Below are 26,162 nucleotides of genomic sequence, written 5' to 3' on the forward strand. Positions count from 1 at the left end.
GAAAATGGTTGTCCACACTTTATACTAAAAACTATGGTTTACATTTTGCTGATTTCTAGTAGACGTAGGTGATAATATAATTGGATATTTTCCTGTGACATACTAAATTATTGTTTATCTCCAATTTTTACCAACAATTATCAAATTATCAGGTTTAGCTTATTATCACAGTTACCTCTTTCTTCACAGTATATAATCTTTTGGGAGAGAGTCAAAATGAAACAATATATTTCATATTTACATATGAAATACATAAAAGAGAAAAATAATATATTTACATGTAAGGAAGGAGAGCATGTGTGAAGTGGCTTTTATTTGAAGCAGTATGGCAGACTTGAGACCTTGAACACCCCTTCTAAGGAAAATAAGAAAAATTTGCATAGAATATAAACATCTTTTTTTAATGTTACCACTGATCTGGCAAGAAATAAAGAACAGGCGAATAACAAAAAATAAATTGAAAATAGAAATCCCAAGATGTAAGAGAAATAAAGGTAGGCTTTATCCTCAGGGCGAACCCAATGTGCAAAGAAATCCAATGTTGCAATCCTCAGAACCAGAACATAAAATAACTATGGTTATATATTTCAAAACATGAAATAGAGGTTTAAATATTTAAACAAGAAATAACGAACAATAAAAAATAAGAATGCAGATCTAAAATAGAATCAAAAGAATTTGTAGAAACTAAAACCAAAATAATTAAAATGAAAATTTTGATGGTGGGTTAAACAGCAAATTAGACAGCTGAAGAGAGAAGAATAAATGAAAGATGGATCCATAAGAACTCTCTTGAAAGCAGCTCAGAGAGACAAAGATTTGGAAAAGGTGAAAGAGACTAAATAAAGTATGCATGTATAAATAGCTAGAATAAATACCAAAAGAAATAGAGTATAATATCTAAAATAACTTAATGGAAAATATAATAAAAAAGAAGAAAAACTAGCAATGGCAATGAAAGGGATAAACAGTACAAAATGAATGCCTGGAGATAGCAGAAATTAATTCTAATATATCCATAATCCTATAACAATGTAAATGGACTAAACTCTAGATTTGAAAGATAATGATTTTCCAGACTGTAAACAAAATAAAGAAAAATCTAGCCATATATTGTTTACATGAGACCTACCTAAATTATCAAAATTCAGAAAGATTGAAAGTCAAATGATGGAAAGATACACCAGGCACACACTAATCAAAACAAAGGTGGTCTCAATGTATTTGAAAGCAAACCAAGTAGATTTTAAGACCAATGCATTATTGAAGATAGAGAGAGGCCTACATAGTGATCAAGAGTTTCAATTTGCCAGAAGATAATAATGATTTTTTTTTTGATGTGGACCATTTTTAAAGTCTTGATTGAATTTGTTACAATATTGCTTCTGTTTTGTTTTAGTTTTTTGGCCACGAGGCACGTGGGATCTTAGCTCCCCAACCACGGATCCGACCTGCACCACCTGTATTGGAAGATGAAGTGTTAACCACTGGACCGCCAGGGAAGTCCCAATAATAATGATTTTTAACTCACATGGGCTTCATAATATAGCCTCAAACTATATAAAGCACAAATTGACAGAATTAAATGGAAAATTACAAAACCTCTATCACATTGAGAGACTTTGACACATCTGTAGTAACTAATGGATTAAAGAGATAACAACTTAGCAAGAATACAGAAGATTTGCATATCACAATAAATAAGTTTGATCTAAAGAATGTATATGTAACATTGTATACAATGACTGAAAAATACATGTTTTCTGCAAGAACTTGAGGAACATTATGAAAATTGGCCACATTCTAATCTACGAAGTGAATGGCAATACATTTTTTTTGTCTTCTTGCTTCCCTTTTGTTCCTATCCAATCTATTCTCAACTCTACCCCAACGATCCTGGGAAAACCTAACCTGGATGAGTCATACCTCTGTTCAAATTTCTCCAATGGCTTCACATCATGCTACAAGTGAAAGCTGAAATCCATAGTCATTACAGTAGTCCACAAGGCCTACACACCTACCCTTCCAAGCTGGCTTTGTTTCTCCAATCCCATAACCTCCCCTCTCCCTCAGTGTGCTCCAGGTACACTGGCTGTTCCATTAATACAGTAAGCCTGATTCAACCTCTGAACTGTACACTGGTTGTTTCTTCTGTCAGGATCCTTCCTGCAGATATCTGAACACTCACTCCTTCATCTCCTTTAGGTTATTTTACAAATATTCCTTTTTTACTGAGGCCTCCAACACCCTATCCATAACTCATTCTTTTTCCCTCTTCCCTACTTTATTTTTCTCTAAATCATTTCATGCCATCTAAAACATTACTTATTTTTTTATCTGTCTCCCTTCACTAGAACGTAAATTCCTAGAGTGCATAGCATTTATTCTGCTTTATTTATTGCTATATGACTAATGACTAGAGCAGTTGCTGGTATTTTTGTGACAAATACTGGTAGGATGAATAAAGAATGAAGGAATTTGGAGATTTAAAAGCACTTTTTTATATAACCTTTGAGTCAGAAAAAAAATTATAAAATATTTCAACCTAAATGACCAAAATCACACATATCAAAACTGTAGAATATAGCCAAAGTGGTACTTAGAGGAACTTTATAGTCTTCAGTATGTATATTCAAAAAGAAGAATCATTTAAAAATAATTAACCAGGCATCCAACCTAAGAATAAAAAAAGAACAACATAATAAACCTCCCCAAAATAACGGGGAATAAATAATAAATATCATAGATAAATAAAATAGGAACGGAAGAGGCCACCAAAGCCCCACAAAACAATTATTTGAAAAGACTAATAACTTGCACAAATCTCTGATCATATTAACAAATAAAACAAAATAGAGAAGGCAAAATGGACAATATTAGGAGTGAAAGAGATGACACAACTACAGATACTACAGTGATTAAAAAGATAAAATCATGTTCTGAATAATTTTGTTAATAAATTTAAAATATTAGATGAAATGGGAAAAAATTTTTAGAAATATGCAACCTACCTAAACTCGTCCAATTAGACAAATAGAAAGCCATTAAAGTACAAAATCAATAGTTTAAGTTATCCTACCATAAAACACACTAGAATCAGATGGCTTTGCAGGGAAGTTCCAGAAAATGTGAAATAACAAAGAATTCCAACAATAAATCAAATTTTCCAGTAGAGAAAAAGAAGGAATATTTCCTCCAACTCATTTGGTGATGACATAATAACCTTTATAGCAATTTTTAAAATAGTGTATTAAAAAGTTACAGAACTGGTATCCTTGGAGAAATGGCTGATTCTAGGACTGGGGCTGAAAATGTACACAATAAGCCTGGAGCATCTTTTAGTGCCAGAAAGAAAGCGTTTAAAAAAACAAAACAAAACAAAACAAAATATTTCAATGGTTTGGGTATGTCAAAGGAACATAGGAGGCAACATTTGAGTAACAAAATAAATAACATAGCATTGAGTTGTAACCCAAAATATAAAATAAGTATCCATGAGTCCATAGTGATATAAATAAATAAATAAATAAATAAATGAACAAATAATTAGGGAATTCCCTGGTGGTCCAGTGGTTAGGACTCAGCACTTTCATTGCCATGGGCCCGGGTTCAGTCCCTGGTCGGGGAACTAATATCCTGCAAGCCTTGTGGTGTGGCCAAAAAAAAAGTAAAGGGAGAAGAAACAAGTCTCTTGTGCGGAAGAATTCCAAATAATTTATGTAAATCCTCCTCCCTTAAGGAGAGAGAGCGTAAGTCTCCACTCCTTAATTGTGAACTGTGTATAATAACTTCCTTCCAAAGAGTATACTATGAAAAGTTACAGGAACAAATTGTGAATACAGATGCACTACTCATGAACAAACTAACAACAACCTGAATATAGTCTTGTTGAAAAAAAACCATCATTACCAAATTGGTATTATCCAGGAATTATTTTAATATTACAAAAAATACTAGTAAAATTTACTACATTAAGAGACTATAGGAGAGAAAAAACACATGATCATATTAATAGATCAATAAAACACATTTGATAGAATTCAACATCCTTTCCTAATAAGAATTTTTAGAGAACTAGAAATAATAGGAAATCATTATTAACCTCTATCATTAACTATGGAAGGCAGATCAGCAGTTGCCAAGGTCTAGGTGACAGGGGTTGGGGTGGGGTTGGGGTGAGGAGGGATTGACTGCAAAGGAACATGAAGGGACATACTGGGGTGATGGAAGTGTTTTATATCATGATAGTGGTGGAGGTTACACAACTATATGCATTAGTCAAAAATAAAATTAGTGTTTTCATGTTCTTCGGATAAATATTCAGAAGTGGGATAGTTGGAGATATATGCATGCCTATGTTCATTGCAGCATTATTTACAATTGCCAAGGTATGGAAACAACCTAACTGCCCATCAACAGATGAATGGATAAAGAAGATGTAGTATATATACACAATGGAATACTTCTCAAGGATAAAAAAAGATGAAATCTTGCCATTTGCAACAACATGGATGGACCTTGAGGGTATTATGCTATGTGAAATGTCAGATTGAGAAAGACAAATAGTGTATGATTTCACTCATATGTGAAATATAAAAACAAATAAACCAAAAAAATAAAATAAATGAACAAAGCAAACACATAGATACAGAGAATAGAGTAGTAGATAGAGGGGAAGAGTGAGAGTGTGAAATGGATAAAGGGGGTCAACTGTATGGTGAAGGATGGAAACTAAATTTTTGGTGGTGAGCATACTGTAGTATGTGCAGAAGTAGAAATATAATGTTGTACACATGAAACATGTAATGTTATAAACCAATGTTACTTCAATAAAAAAGTAATTTAAAAAATCATTAAATTGCACACTTAAAATTGGTGAATTTACTTTATGTATATTTTACTTGAAAAAGCTGACAAAACTAGAAAAGGAACTATTAACTTGATAAAGGACATCTACAAAAATGAAAACTGACAAAAATTATAAAACTTCTTGTGTGTTAACTCTTATTTTATCTCCTGCTGCAGCAACCACTTCCATGCTGCCTTTAACGACTTGTTTAACAGTTACTTTCAGGAGCTCCCTCTCCTGGGGCTGCATCCTCTACCTCTCCCTTCCTGGAACCCATGCTGGCCAGGGTTACCTGCATGAGCCCACTTGCACTTATGCATGCAAAACCTAAAAATACAGAGTAGGTAACACCCAATGTCCCATCTTGGACAACAGGGTAAAAAAAAAAAAAGTATCAATCAGTGCTTCCCTCCTTCTTCCCACAGCTGAACAGTTTTGAGATGTTTTTCCTAGAACTCTTCAGAAATTTCAAATGTTCATGAAGAGATGGAGCAACAGAAAATATATTTCATTTTCAGTTTGCAAACTGGCCCCTGTACACGAAGGGCCAAGGGGAGACCAAAGGGGTTGACCACTCCATATTGTTAGGTGGCTTGTCTTGGGTGGATGCAAGATGAGCAGATCTCTGCACCCAACCACCAGAATCTTAAAAGTCTATATAGAAGTCTTAACAGGGTTTAGTCACATATACCATCCAGATGGTCTCAACAACATATTACTCTCTCAAGGCTGCGTCCTTGGAACAGCTCCTAGTGTGGGAATGGTGGGTGTAATTCCAAGGACAGGGGGGTGGGTGAGGAGCCTTTCATTAACCGGGTCCAGGTTGCAGGTCAACTGGTGATCATGTCCGGTTTTTAATGCAGACATTAATGCACTGCTGGTGGAAGTATAAATCCAATAACGGTAAACAAGTGCATACTTGTTGACCCACAATTCCACTCCATAGCATGTAACACTTGCACATAGGCCTTAAGCAATGCTTCCAGAATATTTTGAGCAGCACTCTTCTTAAAGGCATATGAATGAGTCCAAATGGCCTTCCACAGAAGAACAAACAAATATTCATTCATTGTATAAATATGCAGTGGAACATTATGCAAGAGAAAAAAATGAAAGTATAGTAGCTGCATGCATTGGTGTTTACGAAGTTCAAAAAAGTCACAGAAAAAGACATGCTATAGGATTTTATTCATATAGCACTAAATGTGATAAAGCTAAATACTAAATTGCTTATGTGGTAAAAGTATAAAGTAAAAGCAAGAGAATAAATAATAGAAATTTTTAGACCATGTGCACATCTAGGTTGAAGAAAGGATGGGGAGATCAGTGAGGCACATACATGGGGCTCTGAGCTGCTAATATTCTATTCTAATATGGTTAACAAGCACTCATTAATTTCTTATTGGTTAAATTGATATACCTCCCTTTTGTAAATATGCTGTATTTCATAATAAAAAAATGTGATTGTGAAGAAAAACAGCTTTAGGTTGGCGGTTTGCTCAGAGGTAGACTCGGTCAGATACAGACTTGCTTCTCTAGAGTAGAGGAAATCATTAACAATATTTATGGTCATTTGGACATAACCCCTTCTAGGGACCTAACTACATTGTGCTCCAATACCCATCACCGCCTCACCCACGCTCAGTAGTGTCTTCACAAAGTTAAAACAGTATACACAAACCCAGTGGAAACTGAAAAATAGGATTTTAGCTGAGAAATAACCCACGGCCTTCAGGCCATGGGAGAGCCTGTGAAAGCTCCCTCCTAAACAGTGAGAGGCCTTGGATGCCTTGCACCTCTCCTCTTTCCTTTGTGAACCTCCTAAATACCATCTTATTCCCTCAGTTCCACTGGCTGCCACATCCCTGGATTTTACTTCTTGGTCTGGCACTTTTAGGGTTCAAAATCTGTTTATGTGGTCTACCTGGCTTCTCCCCAGGATGCAGGTTCATATATTAATCCTTTATCTGCATACCTTGCATGGCCCATGAACAAGTAATGCTCCAGCCCAGGGCCAGAACCTGCCCTGCTCTTTCATGAGGGAGAAAGGGGTACATATACCGGCTTTAGCTTAGCTCTTTTAACTGTATATTCACATCATTTTTGTGATGCAAAAAACAACTAGCCTGGATGGAGCTGAGCGCAAATATTGGTCCAACTGCAATATCAAAACAATAAAGTTAATACTAAAGCTGTAAAGAATTTTTCTAGGATATGTACCTCTAAGTGAAATTATTGGATGAAACAAAAGCAAGAAAATAACTTTAAATTGAATGCGGAAATTATAATTCTTTTTTGTACAAATCAGAATTTCTCTAAATCTGTAGCTTTTTACATTTGGAAATAAGTGGATATTAAATAAATGTATTTCTTGTTTTGAAAAGATAACTAGATCATTTTATATTCAATCTAACAATTTTTCCTAAAATGGGGTTTAATGTTGATGACCTTTTTCAATAGGTTGGGATGTAAACAAGGTCATATCTCTTTTATTTTTCAAATTGATTGCTTAAAACCTCACATGTTCATACTAGTAGTATGTCCAATTTTCCCTTTTTGAGGGCTTTAGCTTGCATTAACCAAGGAAAAGAAATTTACTTGGTCAATTCTTCTTCCAGAATCTATGCACACAGAAGGCTAGAGAGTCTGGTTCTAATACCATGGTGTTGTCATATGGAGTCACAGCTAGACTTTGGTTGTCTGAGGTCTGATGGTTCCTTGTCCACTGCTGAGGTGAGGCCTTTGGTGGTTTGGATCCTTTGTGGGACAAAGGAGTATCCTGGTCTATGGTTCTAACTTTATCATTCTGTGTGTATGTATGTGTGTACACATGTGTATGTATTTTTAATGTTGCACTCACATTCTCAGCCCTTGTTCTTCCAAGTAGAATGGTACCTCCTCATAAAGGAGCACCTATTTATGAATCTAGTGATATAGGTCCAAGACATTTCCTTTGAATGACTCCTTATTAGAAGTCTCCTAACATCTTTCATAAATAAATGCTTATCTGGGTTCTGTTTTTGCTTTTATTTTAAGTACAAAGAGAACTTAGACACTTAGGACTTATTCCACAGCTGGACTGCAGCTAGATTTTTGTGTAATTATTTCGAACTTTTCACCATTGCTTCTCCCACAGTTAATTTGACAATTACTAAAACATGGGCAAGCACCATAAACAGGTATCATAACAAACAAATAATTCCTAGTAAACACTCATCTCCACAGTGAGTGGGGCTACAATAGATTAGCCTAGTAGCCCTGAGTCTTGAGTATGCCCTGGGCATCAGTTGGCCTGCTTTACCCAGACAGTGGAGAGTGTTAGTTAATTTGGTTAGTTAGTTGGTTGTATAGAAATAGGTTTCTTACATGAGATCATGATACGTTAAAATGACATACAGGAAATTCCCTGGCATTCCAGTGGTTAGGACTCAGTGCTTTCACAGCCGAGGGCCAGGGTTTGATCCCTGGTCAGAGAACAAGATCCCACAAGCTGTGCAGGGTGTGACCAAAAAAAAAAAAAAGGGCTTCCCTGGTGGCGCAGTGGTTGAGAGTCCGCCTGCCGATGCAGAGAACCCGGGTTCGTGCCCCGGTCTGGGAAGATCCCACATGCCGCAGAGTGGCTGGGCCCGTGAGCCACGGCAGCTGAGCCTGCGCGTCCAGAGCCTGTGCTCTGCGGCGGGAGAGGTCACAACAGTTAGAGGCCCGCGTACCGCAAAACAAAACAAAACCAAACCAAACCAAAACAAAAAAGACATATAAAGTATGACAGTACAAAAGATATCTGAACTAGGACATACTGTGTCCCTATATAATATCTTTCACTTAAGATGACATCACTCATCCCTGGTTAACACAGTAGTCTTACAAATTTTTGGTCTGTATTAGTATTCAGATCATGCTTTGCACAAAGTGACCTTGGTGTGTGATTTTTATAAATATTGCTTAGTCTGAAAGACTAAATTTCAAGGTGGAGAAAAAGGCGACTAGCAATGCCAGAGGAAGAAAAAGGATGGGGCGGGGGTGGGGGGGGGAGGGGGTGTCAGTCCTGAGTGGAAGTCTACTAGCAGGAATAGAACAAAAGGCAATTAGCAGTGCTTGTCAACTCTTGTTCCTTCAGTATAACATAGCTTTAGGCCTCCTTGTAAAAAAACATTAGTTAGGAATAATGTAGCGATCTTGATGTTCTATCAATTTCAGATGACAGAAGAGAAAAATTTCAGCTTTACTACTTAACTGCATGGCCTTAGGTAAGTAACTCAAACTTTACGCAACTCAATTACCTCACCTGAAAAGCAGCACTGGCACCTTCTTCTTTGTGTGGCTGTATTCATTTAAGACATTTAAAAAGCATGGGTAAAGCACCTAGAAAATGCTAGAAGTTGATAGGTGCTCAAAAATTATAATTAATAATAATATTAATAAAATGATGTGCAATGAAATCTGATTTGGAGCTACTTACATTTCTCACACACTAGGTTATTAATATTCATGTGTCACAACTTTTAAGTCTCTGACAGTCCTTGACCAGTCATCTGAGTGATGCCCAGAGTATTTTCTCTTTTTCCCAACCTTCTAGCCAAACTTGACAGCACATCATAACAGGGTCTTATAATGGAACTCTCCTTCCCTCAAATTTAGATGAGATACCAAATAGAAAAGATATTGACATGCCAGAGTGAAGGTGACAGAGATTCCCTCTTCCAATTACTGAATTTACAAAGAAAAGAGTAGGATCAATTCCATCTCTTGAACCCCTCAGCCTGATCAACAGCATAAAAAGAGACCTAGAATAGAAGCAGCACCCCTTTATAAAAAGAGTGGCTTTATACGTCCAATCTACAAAGAATTAATGCTAAATGAAGTTTGGAGCTTTGATTAATATATTGCAGCTGGACATTCTTTTTTTTAGGCTGCACTGTGCTGCATGCGGGATCTTAGTTCCCCAACCAGGGACCAAACCCATGCCCCGTGCACTTGGAGTCTTAACCACTGGATCACCAGGGAAGTCCCACAGCTGGACATTCTAATTGCTGAATCAAAATTATATTTGCCACCTAAACTGACGTGGGACTTGCTATTACATGAAAGTGAACAGACACCTATGAGCTCTATAAGAGTTTTCAACAAAGAGTGGAGGAAGATTACTCTGCACTAAAAATGTTTAAAGGGACGTTGGAGGAAAGAAAAAAATTGTTGCCTTTTATTCCTTCCAATGTTTTTATAGTGGTACAATACACATAACATAAAATTTACCATTTTAACCATTTATAAGTATATGGTTCAGTGGAATTAAATTCATTCATAATGATGTGCTACCATCACCACTATCAATCTCCAGAATTCTTGTAAAACTGAAACTCTAAATCCATTAAACAGTAACTCCCCATGCCGCCCTTCCTCCCAGCCCCTGGCAACCACTACTCTACTTTCTGTAAGTTGCCTTTTGAATCATATTTTTTTCAAACAGACTTAAATTGGGGAATCATTTTTAACTCTTCACTCTTCAGTATCACATACCTTGGTTGTTTCCAAACAGGCCTTGCATGTTTTTCTATATAATGCTTTTCCAAACTTTTTTCTTCTTATGGAGTCGTTGTCAAATATATTATTGAAAGTATAGTCAACTCTAACTAAATCTAGAGAAATTTCTCTATTTCTGATCTCTTTCCATTTAAAGCACCATTAATGATTACCACCAACACTATCCTCGTTTATGTACACAATTTACTATCTTAACATTTGTTCTGATACTACCCAGAAGGGATAATGGGAAGGCAAGAAACCCATTACAAGACCAAACATTGCAGCATTAGCAGATGTGATGAGAAACTTGGACATAGTTGGAAAACCATTTGAAAGAGTGAAGGGAAAATGGAGCGGTGAAAAAGCCACTTCAATAGTGAAGAAGTCTGGCTGAGAGCAGGGATCAAAGACAGAGTGAACATTTTGCACTACAGATTCAGCAATCCTATGTCTGGATTTTGCAGGGCACTTTTGATTTTTAATATTTTGCCTTGTTGTTCCTTTAGAACACTTAGTTGGTCAGACCTTGTGTACTAAATTTTGGTTTGATGACATGTTGATTGGAATGGATCTGGCTTGGTAATGGCAAAACCAGCCCCATATTCAGTAAAACAGCAGTAGGAATATTATCCCAAAATACACAGACAGTTTTCGGTTTGGGGAAATTGCTCACACCCAAGTGAAATTTGACTGTACATCAGGGAAAGAAGGTTCTACATATTTCCTGGGGAGAGACAAGGATATTCACCAGTATTTGATGTCATACAAATAATTGAGTATGGGCTGTGCGTGCTGTGTGGTGCTCTGTGTGTGTGTGTGTGTGTTTCAATTTGATTTACTGCTTGCTTATTAAAAAAAATAATAAGCCAGAATGTGGATCATGTGAGAGACTAAATATGACAACAGCAGAAAAAGAAATAAAAAGAGATAAGATTTTTAAAATGGGAAAAGGTAAATCATGTACACATACTTTAGAAATGCCTTTTGACTGTTTTAACCACTCTCTCCGTTTTTCTCACTGGACTTAGGGAAAGGGAGTAAACACCAAAAAACATCGGGAAAATACCATGAGTTTAAAAGAATATGATAAATGAAAGTAGAATTAAGAAGCATGGCATAACTGAAGGGATTTTGCAGCAAGTCTATCAATATTTAAAATCACACCCTTTAAAATAATTTCTATTTTAGTTTTGCTGACTCCAAAGAACAACATTAATGTATTTACTTTTTCTTACATTATTTGATCCTGTACTCAGACACTTGCGCAAAGAATGAAAACCAGATTTGGGTTTTCTCCTAAAAAGAAGCCTGTTTCTAAGAGAGAAATGTACTCCAGGAAAGGCCTGAGAAACAGCAGCACACACTAATTCAGTCAATGAAAAAATATGTTAAAAAAGATTTAAAAACCCAAAGCACAAAAAACACACACAAAATATGTGCTCTCCCTCCTGGACACACACAAAGTATTAAAATGTATGACCAAAGAAATGTCCAGAAATTGATATGAAAGTGACAGTGAATTGGTAAAAAGGTTCAAAACATGTTGAGAAAAATTGCAAAAGATATTGAATAGAATATATTAGAAAAATGTACTTCTCTGAATGTGTTTAAGAATCTGCTTTATCTGTCTTGCTTTATCAAAATTGGTGATATCTTGTCAAGAAATAATAAAGGGTTATCAGAAATCACAGCTTCACTTAGTTCACTGTAGGGTGATGGTGTCAAAACATAGAATGGTGGCGTCAATCACCCCAATTCTATGCCAGCTAAGAAAAATTGGTCCCTACAAGGGTTACTAGCCTGTCCTTCAGTCTCAATTGTCAATTCTAATAATCAATAACTTTTATTTATCTTCTATTTTTTCCCCTGACCTGCCAACTATTCATATATAATTGAGCTTTTATAATTTTTAAAGTAAATTTCATTTGTCTTTCACTTTAGTTTTCTCTTCATCATACTGAAAAATCCTGTATCCATTCACTCCACACATCATGTCCCCTGGATAAACTTTCCCAAATGACATCTTTAGCTTACTCTCGCCTCCACAGGCAGCTTATGCTCTCAACACTGTTCACTGGCACACCATTTTTTGTTTGTCAGTTCATCAATTAAGAATAGTATATGTGAGTTTCCCAAATCTAATAACTGGGTTGGCAAAAGATAAGGAATTTAAAAAGAGTCTGGAGATCAAATGTCTAAGTGGCCTGAGTTTGAAAGCACAACAATGCAGCTTCATCCTCTTTCTTTACCTACACATATCATTTCCAGGCCTGTGACTCTCTGTATTTGATGGTCTTTATCAGTGTCCTGCTGTACTTTGTTCTACGATGCTCTTTCAGATGACTAGGCTAATTGAACTTTTGCCTTTCACTTCTTGATCCTTAGTAGTTTATTTATGTGCTGTGAAGTTGCAATAAATGTCTCAAAATGAATTCAGAAAAAGCCAGGGGTCACTCTTAGTGTTCCTCAGTCTTAAAAGTTGCTATTTAATGTGCACTTGAAGAAGCATCATCATTTGTCTTCATCAGTCAGTTAACACATCTTCAGACTCTTGGGACTACACTGAGAATGACAGCTCTCAGAAGCAGGTGAAAAAACAACAAAAAAAGGTGGTTTAGAACTATTGAATCAAGAAAACCCTGATGACCCTTATGGAGTAATCATTGCCAGTGGGATCAAAATCAGTGACAATTAGAGCCTGCTGAGAAGTGGACATGAAAGAAACTCCATTCTCCTGGTCACCACATAATGCATTGAAGAGTAAGGAAGAAAATGGTGATTTTTAAAAATTCTCTTAGCAGCTGCTTTCATGCAGCTACCTGCAGTAGAGGTTGAGCCCTGAGAGACCTGAGAAGATGATGTAGATCAGGCACTTCCCAAACTTTAATTTGTACACTGATCACTATGGATCCCACTAAACTATAGATTCTGATTCAGTTAGTCCAGGGAGAGGTCAGGAATCTGCATTTCTAGTAAATTCTCAGGTGACTCCAGTACTGCTGGCATCTGTGGACCACAGTTCGAGGGGCAAGGATTTAGAGCCATAGGAATGAGCAGATGGATAGAGAAGGAAGGGTTGGGACTGACAGTGAGAGAAGAGAGAACAGATGCGGGCTCTGATGAGACAAGCAAGACGTGGAAGGCTTTCCTCTTTACAGTGTAGCACCCTTTCCTCATGACTCCATAAGTCATCAGAAAAGTTCCATAAATTCAAAACTATACGGTGCTACTTGATGTGTTTTTCCTGGAAATTTGCTGAGGGCTGACATTTGCACCCAGGTTGGTTAGGGGTAGAATTGAGCATTTGACTAGATGCAGAACCAGATACAGAGAAGAACAGAAGCAGCAAGGATTTGGGAAAGGATTTTGGATTCTGAAGGATCATGAAATTATAGAGTTAAACAAAGTTTCCCTAAATCTCCTAGGGACAAGAAGGCCTTAGCTGACATCTGGCTTATGCTAATATAATAATTATGATTAGTGCTTACCATATGCCAGACATTACACATTATATAGATTACCTCATCAATCCTCACAACAACTCGATGACATAGGTATCACCCTATTTTATAAAGAAGGGATCTGACGTTAATGGCAAGCCCAAATCCATACACTCAGTAGGTTCCAGAGTGATTATCTTAACATTGGTCTGGCTGAATCAAAACAATCCCCATTCTTGTTTACCAAAGACCAGAAAGCCTGAAAGGAAAGAGGGGAAAATGTGAAACAGGTAAAGTTGAAAAAAATGATTCAGGGAATGATAAAAAGCTCTGATCTTCATATTGTTCTGATATTTCTACCAATATCTGTTTGGACCTGAATGAACTGACATTTTGAATTTTGACAAACTACTGATGAATCATGCAGTACTCACTAACTTTACCGACACATTTTAAAAGGTGAAATCTAGAGCTGAGAGTTACACTGGAATACAATTCCTAAGAGGATCTTTTTTCCACTAGCCTCAATCCCCCAGCATTGCTGACATTTAAGACCACCTTTTGGAAATTCCAGAGAGAAATCGCTTAGCTGCTTTCTTCTACTTGGAAGTGTGAATATAAGTTGCTCCAGGTACCCTCCTTTCTACTTAATCCTTTTTTAATTTCAGCCTTTCCTTCAATTAACTTTGAGCCATTGCTATACTTGAGATGTATGAATTCGGGTTAATTTTTTTTCCATCGTGAGTGTGAGTACTTCAGGCCACAAAACAGAGAAGGGATCCACACTTTCTAATGAAAGAGAACTTTCTTACACTACAGAGTCCCTATCAGGAGAGCGCTTGTAAGGGCTTCCAGTTACAACAATTTTAAGACCATCTATGTTACAAAAAATAAACACATGGGAGAGGATAAAACAGTGCCAACCATCATGGATGAAACTTTTTTTGAGATGAAAAACTGACACTGTTGCAGTCTAATTTGGGAGGGGAGGTTCTAAGCAGGCACTTAGAATTTTTCCATCAAGTCACAGGTGTCTTCATTTAAATGTCCAAGAGTAAAAGGGCTCTGAAAACCCAGCAAGAAGTGCACAAAGATGGCTTTAGACTGAAATCTAAAGTCACAGAGAAAGCTTAGCTAATGGGTTCCAAAGAGAGCAATGGAAAATGTGAACAACTTCCCATGATGATTCCTAATGATGATGATCCATCTCTACTCTAACTTCCCTTGACTTGTGTTTAAGTCAAACCCAAGTCATGATTCAACACTAGTCCCCTTTGAGCTTCACCAAGCAAAATCTAGACCTGGTCATCCTACCCCTTTATTTTTGAGGCTTCCATTGTTCCAATTTCGATTTAGTCCTCAAGCGGGGGGCACACCAGGAGAGATGTAGAAATGATGTATCCTGATGATGATGGCCAAGGATAACTGAAATGCCACTAGGATGAGAATGTGTGGGTAGGCATGCATTTGCTTCAGGGTAACTGAAAGTTTCAATTTATAGTTGTAGAAACAAAGAAACCAGAAGTTTAAAAATGCAGGCATACACTCCAATAAAATGTTTTTTAAAAATGCAGCCATGGGGCTTCCCTGGTGGCGCAGTGGTTGAGAGTCCGCCTGCCGATGCGGGGGACACGAGTTCGTGCCCCGGTCCAGGAAGATCCCACATGCCGCGGAGCAACTGGGCCCGTGAGCCATGGCCGCTGAGCCTGCGTGTCCGGAGCCTGTGCTCCGCAACGGGAGAGACCACAACAGTGAGAGGCCCACATACCACAAAAAAAAAAAAAAAAAAAAATGCAGTCATGAAGTACAAGAAGTGCTTATACTTACTTGGTCATTTCTCCACAAAGCTCTAAGTGAATACAAATAAAATATAAATGTGGAATAAAACTTGTGCCATAATTGATTTTGTTAAGAAAATAGAAGCTTGAAAAAGAGATGGAAGAGGCATTTAGAATTAATCCCACTGGGAATATTCTGATTTTCCCTGTATTTCTAGTTCCCGGGCATCTGACACACTTCTTTCATTACAATAAACATATTTACTTTAAAACTAATCATCCTTCAACTCCAGTGGCCTCTTGTGTTTTCCCTTTCATGATTTATTTCCTTTCTCTGTGGGCAAGTAAATTATTATGGTCATAGGCGCTATTATGAAATAAGAAGTAACTTGAAGTCAAAACTCACACATAATGTGAAACGATGGATGTGCTCTTACTGACTTAAATCTAACAGATTCAATATTATACATTTTTAAATCATAAAAGACATTAGAAAATGATTGAATATAGTTATTTGGATGTGGAATTCTTCATCGTCATCAATATTCTTTTCTTAAAAGAGCAGAAGTTGTAATTATTAGTCACAATTATTTGTGATAACTCTAAGCCAACAATTTTGTGACAACAGAAGAAATCTCAATAATGCAATACAGAACACACCATAACCTGGAACTCTCTTGGACCTTATTAATTATCATAAATAGCAGGCAGGACTTATTATATCGTGGTTTCACTCACATCAGAATCCTTCTAGCATGGACCTCGAGAATGGAATTATAGTAAAGAGAGTAAACCACTGAAGTAGTCTTTGTTTCTAATTTCTAAAGTATTTTGCCAACATTATTATCTGTTACACTGGACAAACAGCTGGTGGATATTTCTAATCTTTTAACGGTTGCTTCATAATTTTCTCCTCCATTCTATTTCTTCCTCTCTATAGCAAACTAGTGCCTGCTCTAGGAAGACCTTTCCAGCAGCTGGAAAGAGAAGCATGACTTAAAATTGCAGAGCCAAACTGCCCTGTCCCTGATGGATAAAGCTTACTTTATATGCATGGTGACCTGGATTCAGAAAAACTGGATGACACCTCCCCACTGCCTACCTAAAGAAGGGGCACAGGATTGACATTGACCAGAGGCGGCTGTGACAGTGACAAGTTTGGTGACTTGAAGAGTGTATGAGATTTTCTGGGATCATTCCTGAAAACAGTACATCATTTCTCCCTTCCTAACTGATTACATCCCTTCTGAGTGATCCCAAAGGACTGAACCTTAGTAGTTGTACCTTTCAACTGCTAAGCAAATGTAGAGATGGTGCCCTTGCTGACAGGCTGTGAGCAGACAATGTGACATTTACTCCTCTTTATTCTCTCAAGACACATTCAAAGTCTGGAACGTGCTCCCTCCTCACCCCCCCATCTCTTCCATATCCTCTACCTCCCACCATGACACTTCCCTACTTTTCTGAATGAACTTCTCAATCTCTTCCATCTGACTTCACCTCTCACATTGCTGCCCTGTTTTTCTGGCCTGACTGATGCAAGCCTGAGGCGGATCTCTTCCTTTACTTCAGAGTCTGGGAATGACTCCTTCCTGTCTTTCCCTGGCTATACAACTCAGGCAGAGTTCCATGTCAGAGTTCTATGACTCCAATTCTCATGGAGCTCCTATACCATGGGATAGAATTTGGGCCCTTAGCCTTTGCCTCCCTGAGGTCTAGGGAGAGGGGTGACCATGGTGATATGGTGCCCAGGCTAGGTTCAGGTGAAAGAGGGGGTGTCTGGCCTTTGTGTGGCACCATAATGAAGGGCCAAAAAGTCATCACTTCCAAGAGATCTCTAGTAAATTCGCCTAAGCAAGGGACTCTTTCTTCACAGTTCAATGTAGGCCCATATCATTTCTCAGTTATGGGTCTTTTTTTTTAAATTTATTTGGCTGTGCTGGTCTTAGTTGTGGCATGCAGGATCTTCATTGCCGTGTGTGGGATCTTCGTTGAGGCATGCGGAATCTAGTTCCCTGACCAGGGAACCAACCTGGGCCCCTTGCATTCAGGTGCGGAGTCTTAACCACTGGACCACCAGGGAAGTCCCTCAGATATGGGTCTTTTTCAATTCTTGTTTCTACTCCCCTCCTACACACACACACACACACACACACGCACACGCACACGCACACACACACCCCCCTTAGCTGTCACCTCCCATCCTACTTCCAGACAGATACCTTTTTTGTTTTTTGGTAGGTTTTCATTCAATGTTAACTATGAATCTCTGCTCCACCGTTTCCCTTTTTAGAGTAAATGCAGGTCCACTATCCCTTATATGAAACCTCTGGGGCCAGCTGTATTGAGGAACTTTTTCAGATTGTTGAATGACGCTATGGTTCATATGTTGTAAATTAGACAACACCCAACAGGGTTTGTGGCTCCATATTTATTCACACTAAGTGGGATAAACCAAAACCATACATAGCCTCACATCAGTTTGTAATTGTTTTTTGTTTTTTTATTTGTTTGTTTTTACCAAATGAGTTTGCTACAAACTTATGAAAAGGAAAAAAAAAGAAAAAACCCTTCTGTCTTGAGAGCTTTTTGTATTTTTAAAATGAGGATTAAGGATTGGTGATCTGTATTATGCTGTGCAAATTCTAGACATATTAAAAGAGGAATGGAGTATTTTAGGAGAATTTGGCTTTTTTGTTGTTAAAAATGCCTTATTTTTCTAATTTTTGAGACAGTACAGAGACAATTTTATAGGTGGTACAATGAAGGATGGAGTTGTTCAAGTAAGCAGTTTAGTACAAGCCGGAAAAACGAAGCAAGGGGAGGGTGGGGCCGGAGGAGGAAGGAAGCCCAAACTAGATGGAACGAAGATAAAGAAAATACTGGCAGACTGGGACTGGAACTTATTAAAGGGCAAGTGATAGAACTTGGAGAACAAAAAGATAACTTTGAGGGCATAGTCAAGAAATATTCTTAAAAATTATTTTCAAATGTACCTTATAAATCCACGAACATATATCCAGGTAAAAGAAAGATATTCCAAGCCTGGTCCTCCCTATTAATCGTCCTGGCTTATAACTTTGCAGTGTTCCATTAGGAACTGTTTTCAAGGATAAGCATGTAAGCTTCTTTCTCCTTGGAAGGTTGGGAGGCCAAGAATCCTGTTGGAAGTTAGAGGTTCCGGAGCTCAGAGTGCTCTAGCATTCTTTGTTAAGTGCGGTAAATATCACGATGGAGAGGTAGGGGAACAAATGTAAGAAAACAATGGGTTTTTATTTCACATTGAGTTGGTTCTTATTCTCGTCATTTGACACTAACTCAACTGTTTCTTGCATTCAAAATGTTGCTTCGGTCAAAATGTAGTCAGCCCTATGGAAAGGTGATTAGAAGAAAAGAAACTGTTATCCGCAAAAAGTATGAACTCCCGCAGCGTTGAGGATGGTGTTTCATTAAAAGAGAGAAGGCATTTCTTCCATTCTTCAGATCTTAACCACTATTTTTGGGTTTCTTCCCAACTTTTTCAGACAGTGAAAGATCTGGGAACACCCCTACCCCCAATGAACTATCAATAAGTTGTTTCTTTTATAGGAAAAAGGGCAAGTAGTCAGAGATACAGGAGACAGATAACCTACCAATCACAAGCTGAACTATAGTCAGTTACAAATTGCAAATTCAGTTTCAATGGGAGTTTATTCCTCATGTACAGGGGGGAAAAAATAGAGCGTCTCCTTAAAAACAGAGACAAGGTCGAACTGGGCTGAATCCTTAGCCCCAAGCACACAGTAAATATGCGTAGATTCATTACTTAAAGATATGCCACTTTTCCTATGCCAGGCCCTGGGCTAGGTCTTCGGGGCACAGGAAAAGGTTAATGCAATGGAGGGATTCAGATCCCACTTGGCATAATGTAAAGCCGAATGAATAAAGGTTTTAAATAACGTACAAAGAACACAGCAGCGGGGAAGCAAGTACGGTTTACATCACATTTGGTGGGAGCTCTCATTCCCATTTTAGCTCCTGCGTTCTTTCGTTTCACGCCGCCCTTCCTAGGGGGCGCGAAAGGAGGCGAGCCCAGAGAATAGAAGCCGCAGTAGGCCGGCGGGGAAAGTTAGGAAATAGGGAAAACTGGCGGGAGGGGGCGGGGGGGGGGGGGAAGAGATCGCGTCCAAGACTGCGTCCATCCTGAGTTTGAAAAGAGAACAAAATGCCTTTTGTCACTTTTCTCCACCTTCTTCCAAATCCCCCCGGGATGAGAAATTGGCGGGGCGGGAGGGGGTGTGTTACATCGCTGAGAGAGAACCTCTCTTTGCTCCAATGGCCACAGCCCAAGAAACCTAGGAATCTACAGCTGACGCCTTCTAGAAAAGGACCCACCCCAGCTCGCTAAGAAAAGGAAATCCACGTGACGGGAGGGGGTGGGGGCGGGAAGCCAGGCGACCCCGGAGCGAGCGCGGCCAGGGGCGGGGCCGGGGGCCGGGCAGCTTCGAGGAATTGCCCCGCGCAGCGGTTCTGGGGCGGAGGGCTCGCATGGGGCTATGTGGGCGCAGCACACTAGGGTAGAGGACTCAATGCGCGCGCACAGCGCACGGTGGGCAGAGAGAGAGCGGACCCATTCCGCGCGCACCGGGCAGGGGTGGGGCGGCCGCAAGCCTCTCGCGCCGGGAGCCTGGAGCCAGGAGCCGGAGCCTGACGTCGGCCCGGGTGCTGACCGCTGCCCCTCCCCGCTCGGCACCGCCTCCCGCAGCCGGGGAGGGGCCGGGGCGGAGCGAGCGAGCGGGGCAGCGCCGGGGCGGAGCGGGCGCAGGCAGAGCGCTGCGCGGGGCCGGCGGCGAAGGTCCACGGCGGGAACGGCGTCGCTGCGGCTACCTACGACCCGGTCCCCGGCCGGCCTCCCCTCAGATCCACCTTCGTGGCGCGGCGGAAAGCGCGCGGATCCCCGAGGGAGCGAGTCCACGCGCGCGGCGGCTCGGCTGCTTCCCTCCGTGGGAGGTCGGGCTCCCGGCTCTCCGGACCCGCCTGGCATCCTAGTCTCCGGCGGGGCGGGCCGGCTGCGGCGCCCGGGACATGGCTTCGGCGGGCAGCGGCATGGAGGAGGTGCGCGTGTCGGTGCTGACCCCGCTGAAGCTGGTCGGGCTGGTGTGCATCTTCCTGGCACTGTGTCTGGACCTGGGGGCCGTGCTGAGCCCGGCCTGGGTCACGGCCGACCACCAGTACTACCTGTCCCTGTGGGAGTCCTGCCGGAAACCCGCCAGTTTGGACATCTGGCACTGCGAGTCCACACTCAGCAGCGGTGAGGGCCCGGCGCGCCGCGACCCCTGCCTCCCGCCCCGGACCTCCCCGCGCCCCGCTGCCTGGACAGCTACCGCCTCTACCCGCCTCTCCTTGTGTGTCCCCCACCCTAGTCCGCCCCCTCCATCCTGGCCCTTCGCGGATCCTCGGGCTCCAGCCAACTCCCTGATCTCCACCCCTCACCTCTCCCCAATCCCGGTCGCCAAACCCAGTACAATGTCCCACGCCCTCTCCTCCCGTGGCCATTCCTCGGGCTCTGGAGTAACACGTATGCTATTTTGGGTAATTGTTATCATTTAAGGCGAGAACCATGTGGCTGTGTTGAAAATGCAACGCCTTCCACACCCGCGTTAAAAAAGACACAAGCAAAAGCGCCCCAACTCCCATCAGGATGCTGTGGGTTCTGTCTGCCTTCCCCACTTCTCTCTCAAGGAGGAATGTGCCTGAGTTTACCTCTGAGTGCCCCCGTTTCTGTCTGTTCTACTCCACTTTACCTGGGTTTTCCCGTGAGTTTCGGTTTGGATTTTAGTTCCTTAAATTTTTGAGCGATGTGAAGAGTTGGGAGAGGGACAGGCTTTAATTTCCTTGCCTTTTTTGGTGACGCCGTCCTTGGTTGAGAGTTGCTCTTCTTTCTTTCCCACTCCAGATGCCTCTTCAGTCCTCCAGATCTTTCTTGCTCTTCTGCATGAGGTACTCACAGATGCCTGGAAAGTTGTGGCTTATTCAGCCAGCCCTGGAAACAGCAAAGGGATGGGGTGGACGACGGAGAATTAGGTAGTCACGGAGGGCCTTTACAAACACTTTACTCTCTCCTTGAGCCCCGGTTGCCTTCCCCTGCCCTCCCAATGTTACGCCCTTAGCAGAAATCTGACAACTTCCGATTTCTTGCTGCAAACCCCTATTCCTCGCTAATCTTGATTCTTGAGCTGCTGGTGTCAGTGCAGAGAAAGGGGAATAAAAGGCAGAAGACCAGGCTGTGATTTTATACACTTACACGCGCACCCCTGAGAAACTCATTAAATTCCTTCGTGACAGTTCCCTGTCTTCTCTGGGACTATTTATAAAGCCTTACTGGAAACGTGTCAAGTTCCAGGCAAGTTGAAATAGGACAAAGAGCCACAAAAATCAGATTTGCTTTTGTCTTTGGTTTCTTGTTATAAAAGAAATTAGTGCACTTGGTTTAGTTTCTTCCATAAATTTGTCTGTTTACAAAAGGCTTTTTCTTTGATATTACCTCAAAATTTCTATTGAAGGATTTCGTCTTTGTTGCTTAATTTACTGTGGAGGGGACTGGTTGGCAGCGGGAGGTCAACATTTAGGTCTTTTAATTCTTTCAGGGTTGGTTGTTTACAACTAAAGATAAAATAAATTGGTAAAATGCCTTTCTTCAGTAACCAGGGGATCCAAATAAACTTTGGAGAAAATATGCTTTCTTTCCCCTCTCCAATAGAAATGGAAATTTATGTAGGAATGCCAGCTCCAGCACGTCTCCTTAGCAACGTGAATCTTTTGCCCCTTTCTCTCTGTCTCCTGAAATAATAGCCCCCTGATTGCATAAAGACTTTTCAGATAGGTAGGAGAAACAAGCTTCAACTCCCATTTTCTTTTCAGGCCCGTATCCTTTTCTCTCGGCCAGGAATGTGGGGAATGGGGAGAAGCCAGCTCGAGTTTGTGGCGCGTCTGCAGTGTTTGCTAATCTTTCCTTCATTGCCTCCATACCCATTTATCTTTGCTTTTTTCCTCTCTAAGCACAAGCTTAATGCAAATATAGTTGTAATAGGACTCTGCAAGGTAAAAATCGGAGGCTGGTACAGCTTCTGATTTTTTCTTCTAAACCCGTTATTCTACCCTCTTGCTGAAACTCATACTGCAGCATTTATTTCTTGTTGCGTTCCTGAAAATAAAATAGTTTTCCTCCTAGAAAAAGTACACTTCAGAAGCAAATTGGGCTGGTGGAAATGGTTTTGTTGGAGGCTATCTGGAACAAGTTATTGACTTTCTTTATGTAGTAGCAGTTCATTTTTCCTCCCCAAGGTGGTGGTGGACGGGGAGGATGCAGGAGGAAAGGAAACAAAATCTGGAAAATCGCTCATCTCCCCACTTTACAAAGTCTATTTTCTTACAGTGTTCGGTGCACTTGAAGCTTCTGTGCACCAGTATTCTGAAACAAGGGGGAAGCTTGAAGTGAAACGAACAATGTTTTCCTTGCCCGTTCCAAAGGGCAGGCAGCTTTTCTCAGTCTGTTTGCTGTGTTGAATAGCAGAAAGCAGGGAGGGAAATGTCTTCTCTGAAGATTTTAAGAGATCCACTTCTTTGTCTCGAAATGAATTACCTCAGGAGGAACCACCAAGGACAGTTTTACTGAAGGCCCTTTACCAGCATCTTAAGGGCTTAATTAAAAACCTTTGTCTTAATTAGAATTGAAACTGCCGTGAAGAGGCAAGCTTGTAAATACAGAAGGGAAATTTGAGGAATGTTTCTACCGATGACAATATGTCCTACTTAGGCCCAGTTCCTAGGGAAACTTTCCCCTCAGCCATTATTTTTAAAGCCGCATTTTAATTTTGGTACCAAATGTGCATCGTTTGCCGCTTATAACCTGTTTTATGGTTTTAAGCAAAAGCAGCAGAACCATTCCTTTTGTGTCCTGGTGTATTGTAGGTTGCGTCAGCACTTCTAGTACGAACCAGTAATCCGGGTGTCAGTCTACTGTAATGCTTTTCTCCGGTGTCCCAATTCAGTGTATGGGGGACTATCCAGGCATTCATCCTTAAGCTGTAAATTTCCCAAAAAGACAAATGAGAAAATGGCTAATAGACTGTCATTCGCGGTGGAAACAGGAAAAAAATAAATTAATTAAGTATGCTTGTTAGGAAGTTTAGAATAGGAAGTACTCACATGGCTGCTGGCCACAGAATTTCTAAGGATGATTTTGGCAGCCTTTTAATACATCTTAAATATTATTTTTAAATGATAGTAATGTTTTAGACTTTTGCTTAGTCGCATTTAGTTTTGATAACTTTTTTCCTAGAATATAATTACAGGGTTTCACAGCCATAGCAATTATAAGAGAATCCTTAGTACAAATAGGATTACTCAAGTGTATATAGAAAGCTGACACCCTAAACTTGACTTCAAATGTACTGTATAACCTCTAGGGTAATTTTATACTTCTTCTTTAAAATTTATAAATACGTAGCTATTTCATATAAATCAGATTGCTTTTTTGACGTCTGTGTTATTTACTGACTAAGCAAAATGTAAGGGTGTGCAGATGGCCAAATGAACACAATTTACTGAGAGTAATTTTGGGATATAACAAGTGGCATTTATCCAGCTTTCCATCCACAAAATACTTGATTAAATAGTTGGTTCCTTTTTCAAGGAATATTAACATTAGCGCACTGTCCTAAAAATAGCTGCATTTGTAACGAGTCACTGGCAGTTTTGAAATGGCAGTGTGCTGTAGGCTAATAACAGGTGAATATTATTATTTTCAGTTGACAAGGGGTTCTTTTAAGAGTGCTTTGTATGTAGCTCATTTTTTAAAAACTGTGATATAAAAATCCACTTTAAAAGGCATTATAAGAAAACCTGTCTTGGGTGGTAGTTTAAGATAAACGGAACTGCCTAAACACCTGCAAATCTTAGAAAATCTGAGATACAGTGATTCTGAGTTCAGATGTGTATCATCTGTGCATATTTTGAATCCATATCTTAATTGGGAAACGTAATTTCATTGGAAAACTTTGCAATGTGATTTACTCCACGGAAAATTCAGCTTGTTGCTTGAAATGAGTTGATATTGATGCATGTTTACAAATAACTCAGCAAGCCTGGAGGTCACAACAGTTATACTCTATTCTGGTTTCCTAAGAAAGAACAGAAGTAGAACAAATGGAATTTTTTTTAACCTATACAGCGTAGACTGGTGGAAAATTATTCAAAGAGCAGCACTTAGCACCAAAACTTTCTTGATTAATAATCCAGAGAAAACCCAGTATAACATTTAAAGATCTTGATGATGATTTCCTTTTAAGGTCTCCTAAGACTCTGAAGTTCCCCAGATTGATTTTTACAAAGGACATTTTAATCTGTGGGCAGATATAATTCCTCTTTTGTTCACATTTGTAGAATGATTGTAATCTCCAGGGAGCCATTTAGATCAATCTTTGTCAGCTAAGGGATTTGATGAATATGTGAGAAGCCTGGCCTTTCATAAAACCTTTCAAAACAAAACCAAAACAAACAAAAGCATATCTCAAGCAATAGATTTTGCCCGCTGTCAGGAATAAATTTGAAGAATCACTTTCAGGTTTCTGTTTAATACTAAGCCCACTTAGTGAGACCGCAAAGTACTACTGGATATATTAGTGAAAAGGATTTTAGGTGCTCCAAAATAAGTCCCTGGATTATATTACCTAAATATCACAGTAAACTTCTTTATGAACTCTGATAAATTATAACATAATCCTCTAGGAGGGCAGAGTAGTGTTGTGAAGAATATATGAGGCTTTGGATTCAAACTGCCCTGAACTTGACCACTTACCAATCATATGACCTCATACAGCTTACTGTCATCAGATGATTTGTCATGAAGATTAAATATGCAAACATACCTGCTCATTAGGGTTGCATTTCTTCCTTATATATTCAGAGAAGCAAACCCAAAGTGATAATTTTTTTCAATAATTGAGGACTTTTTCCTCCTTAAGTGGTAAACTTTTTTTGCATTGAATGATGAAGTGTGTTGTTAGTCTCAAATTTAAATTTTGATATGTACTTCCCAGCATTTAACAGTGCTCTTGGTAAATCATGATCACAAATTTATTGTCTAATAGCTACCTTTTATTCAGTACTACTCCAGGCCAGACATCTCTATTATTCCCAGTGTTGAATAAACTTGCAGTTTAGCTAATGTTATCTCCATATATTATTGAGGAGACCAGGTATTTTTGTAAGTTTACCAAGTTCTCAATCCGTGGTAGGGACAGGTTTTCTCCAAGAGTGTTCCAGTTATTAATGCTGGAAAACAAACCAACCCCAAAGTTAGTGGTGTCAAATGACAGTTATTTTTTTATGCTCATGACTTTTGTGGGTCAGGAATTCAGATAGGGCATAATGAGGATGGCTTGTCTCTGCTCCAGGATGTGTGGAGCTGGAGCTGAGGGTGATATGAATGGCTGGAAACTAGGACATCTGGAACTGCAGGATCTTCTTCCAAATGGTTTCATGGGGTTTGACTTATTGTTGGGAATGGCTGGGAGGCTGGACTCAGCTGGG

The 26,162-nt window shown here is 39.8% G+C and overlaps 1 protein-coding gene and 1 long non-coding RNA gene across 2 annotated transcripts in view; one reads left to right on the forward strand and one right to left on the reverse strand.

Annotated features, from left to right (window-relative positions):
- Nucleotides 1-21,509, reverse strand: part of LOC137217184 (uncharacterized) — a 260,647-nt gene extending 239,138 nt beyond the window's left edge. The window contains exon 1 of the long non-coding RNA XR_010940037.1: nucleotides 21,374-21,509. This is a non-coding gene — a long non-coding RNA (uncharacterized lncRNA). The remainder of the gene's footprint in view (nucleotides 1-21,373) is intronic.
- The window catches only part of TMEM47 (transmembrane protein 47), a 29,206-nt gene continuing 23,698 nt past the window's right edge, over nucleotides 20,655-26,162 (forward strand). The window contains exon 1 of the mRNA XM_067723745.1: nucleotides 20,655-20,880. Coding sequence (XP_067579846.1) covers nucleotides 20,655-20,880 — 226 coding nt within the window. The remainder of the gene's footprint in view (nucleotides 20,881-26,162) is intronic.

Source organism: Pseudorca crassidens, chromosome X (assembly GCF_039906515.1).
Source record: "Pseudorca crassidens isolate mPseCra1 chromosome X, mPseCra1.hap1, whole genome shotgun sequence".
In the NCBI taxonomy this organism is placed as follows: domain Eukaryota; kingdom Metazoa; phylum Chordata; class Mammalia; order Artiodactyla; family Delphinidae; genus Pseudorca; species Pseudorca crassidens.